The 2,919-nt window shown below is 37.8% G+C and overlaps 1 protein-coding gene across 1 annotated transcript; it reads left to right on the top strand.

The window, feature by feature from the left end:
- Positions 1-378: 378 nt before the first annotated feature.
- Positions 379-2,394, top strand: LOC111400805 (F-box/LRR-repeat protein 4). Its single transcript, XM_023028213.1, has one exon. It carries the CDS (start codon positions 621-623, stop codon positions 2,031-2,033), a length of 1,413 nt encoding a protein of 470 aa, XP_022883981.1. The 5' UTR covers positions 379-620; the 3' UTR covers positions 2,034-2,394.
- Positions 2,395-2,919: the final 525 nt, after the last annotated feature.

Genomic DNA, 2,919 nt, shown 5'->3' with positions numbered 1-2,919 from the left:
AAAATCATTGTCATTGATTTTAAAAACAGTTTTTCAAATAGATGGATGTGATGATTGTCAACTCATGCATTGTAAACCAATTTGTAAAAGTAACATGATTGATTCCTCTCACTCGCAAATTTGTTTATTTATTTGTTTATTATTTTTCATAATTTTCGTATGACTCATTACTTATTTTTATTATTATTTATCTTTAAAATCATCTATAAATTACCAATGGAGGCCGAATAAAGTCCCCAAAAAATTCCCTCGAGAATAACCCTAAAGTTCAATGGAGGCATGAGTTACTGGCGGCTCAAGTCGATGACCACATCACTCCATTTATTTCAACACGTTGCTTCACTCTGACCACGAACACAAATCCTCGTCTTCAACTTTAAAGTACCACAAACACAAATACTTGTCTTCAACTTTAAAGTAACCCTTGCTTCATTTACCCATGAAAATTACAGGCCACAGGGCTCTTAAAAAATTCCATGCCTTTTCCACAATTGAAAAAAGATTTAAAGAGAAACAAAAAGCTCCATCAATGGCCTCACATAATGGGTGGCAGGTAAATGGAGACTTAGACTTTTATAGCATATAATTAAGAAAAAGAAGAGAATACGGAATTATCAAAGATGGACTCAATTCTCTGTGATGAGTTGCTTCAGGAAATCTTCCATCGTCTTCGGCCGCTGTGTTCCGCCGAAGTCTCCCTCGTTTGCAAGCGGTGGCTCCGCCTCCTCCGATCATCCACGTCCTCGCTTTCTCTTTACTTCAGCCCCACTTCATACGATTCCACCACAATTAATTCACTTTCATCTTTCCTAAGCCAACACCCTTATCTTTTATCACTATCTCTTACCCTCTCCACTGACTGCGACACCTCTGCCGCCGCTCATGTCCTCCTTTCTGCATCCGCTTCTTGCCCCAATCTCCGGAACCTTCGATTTTTGAGCACCCCAGTATCGCCGTTCTCTCTGTTCAACCTCTCGAATTCTTGTAATCATCTCTCTTCTCTCACTATCTTTCTCTCTAGACCCCTCTATTTCCATTGGGTTAAGTTTTTCAACTCACTAAAACACCTTACCCTCTTTCTTGTAAACCCTTCAACTCAATTCAATTCACTTGGTGTCAATGAAATGAATGAAATTCTTGATGTTGAACTGGGTTTAGAGAGTCTCTCTGTATCTGGTATTCGAGCGGGGGATTTTGGGCTTAATTTTCTATGGAGAAACTGTAAGAACATCAAGAAACTTCAGCTGAAGAGCTGTGAAAGTTTAGGTGATAACGCCTCCTTTTCGGGTTTCATTATGCGTCAAAAGGGTCTTCAAGAAGTGGAATTGAGGACTTGTAGGAGTATTGTTGATGGGGTTTTGTTGAAATTGGCTGAGAATTGTGTTTCATTGGATTTTCTGTTGGTTTATGATGGTGGTAGTAGAGAAGGTTTGCATCAATTCATAAGTCAAAGCAAATGTAAATTGCGGAAACTTGATTTTCGGTTGCCTCTCGATCTTTATAACAGTCATTTGATTGCCATATCCGAGAATCTGAATTTTAGGAGTTTGGTTAGTTTAAGGTTGCAAAGTTGCTGTCTTGTTACTGGCGAGGGATTAAAGGCTCTTGGGAGGGTTATGGGCAATGTGCTTGAAGAACTTTCATTGATTAATTGTGATGTGGTCGAGAGAGAATTCGGGCTATTGACCACTTTAGGACAGAATTTGAAGAGGTTAAGGAAATTAGACTTGTCTTATAATGAAATGTTGCACGACAGGGAGTTCATATCAATGCTCATTTCGTGTAATTCCTTGAGTGAACTGAAATTGAGGGGTTGTAATAGGTTGACTAGCTTATCTGTGAATTCAATGATTAGGAACTGTAAATTGTTGCAGAGCGTTGATATAACGTACTGTTGTGGGATCGAGGTGGAGGCAGTTGAATTATTTTTGTTGAACTCCCCGCAGTTGAGAAAGGTACAAGTCGAGCAAAGCAAAATTTCCAATGTTGCGAGAACATGGTTGACGAATAAATTCATCGAGGTGGTAGCTTGATGATCTGGTATAACGCGTGAATCAAAGAGGTGCACATATTCATGGCCATATTATAGTTGTTATAATGTTTCTTTGGCTTTAATGCGTATATAGTATAAAATAAAAATGGCCACTTCTGTTGCTGAAAATGATAAACTCACTGGATTCAATACGTAACAATGTGTAAACTTTTATTCTGTTGATATATTTTTAAGCATTCTTGAAGGAGCCTCTGTTTGTCACCGTTTCATGTTTATGTTGAAGTGGTCGTGTAAATGTTGTTCATACATATTCTTGTAAGAATGGTGTACGCGAGTCATCTTGATAATGTAGTCCTCAAATGTGCTCGTTTCCTTGTATGCTTGGTAGATTGCCCTTTTAAGATCCTCAAAGCTAATTGGTTTGTTTTATATGGTAAATTTCGCTGTGAAACTAGAATCGAACCTTTATTTCACGTGGGATATCGAGATTTTATGTGGATATATCTTGGGGTACTTTGCTTGAAACATGTAGGTTATAGAGTTGATCTTTAGGGATTTACCACTGATTGAGGAAGCACAAGAAGTGTCCAATGATCAAAACTAAGGGCCGATTGTGGTAGTTGGCACTGTCAATAAACTATTGTGTCGTTCTCATTTGAGTGTGCAGAAATTGGCATCTCTTGCAGTTGCATTGGCCTTTTGTTTAGTCGGCTAGGATTTCACTCGTAATAGATGATTTAAATATAGGAATGACACTTGGAAGAGTCTTTGTTTTTTCCGATATTAGAGCATGTCTGATACAGCTTGAAATCCAATTAAAATCAATTTTTTGACTTTTATTTCACTATTCCAGCCGTCATTTTTAAATTTTTCTCTCATAAGTAGGACCCAATTTATCTCTATCGGTCAAAAAGTTAATTAACAAA

Source organism: Olea europaea, chromosome 10 (assembly GCF_002742605.1).
Source record: "Olea europaea var. sylvestris chromosome 10, O_europaea_v1, whole genome shotgun sequence".
Lineage (NCBI taxonomy): Eukaryota > Viridiplantae > Streptophyta > Magnoliopsida > Lamiales > Oleaceae > Olea > Olea europaea.
The sequence above is the reverse complement of the archived record's forward strand: the minus strand, read 5'-3'. Positions and strand labels throughout refer to the sequence as shown.

Bases quoted from the DNA above. Each gene is read 5' to 3' on its own strand.
- LOC111400805 (XM_023028213.1), top strand. From the start codon at position 621: ATGGACTCAATTCTCTGTGATGAGTTGCTTCAGGAAATCTTCCATCGT.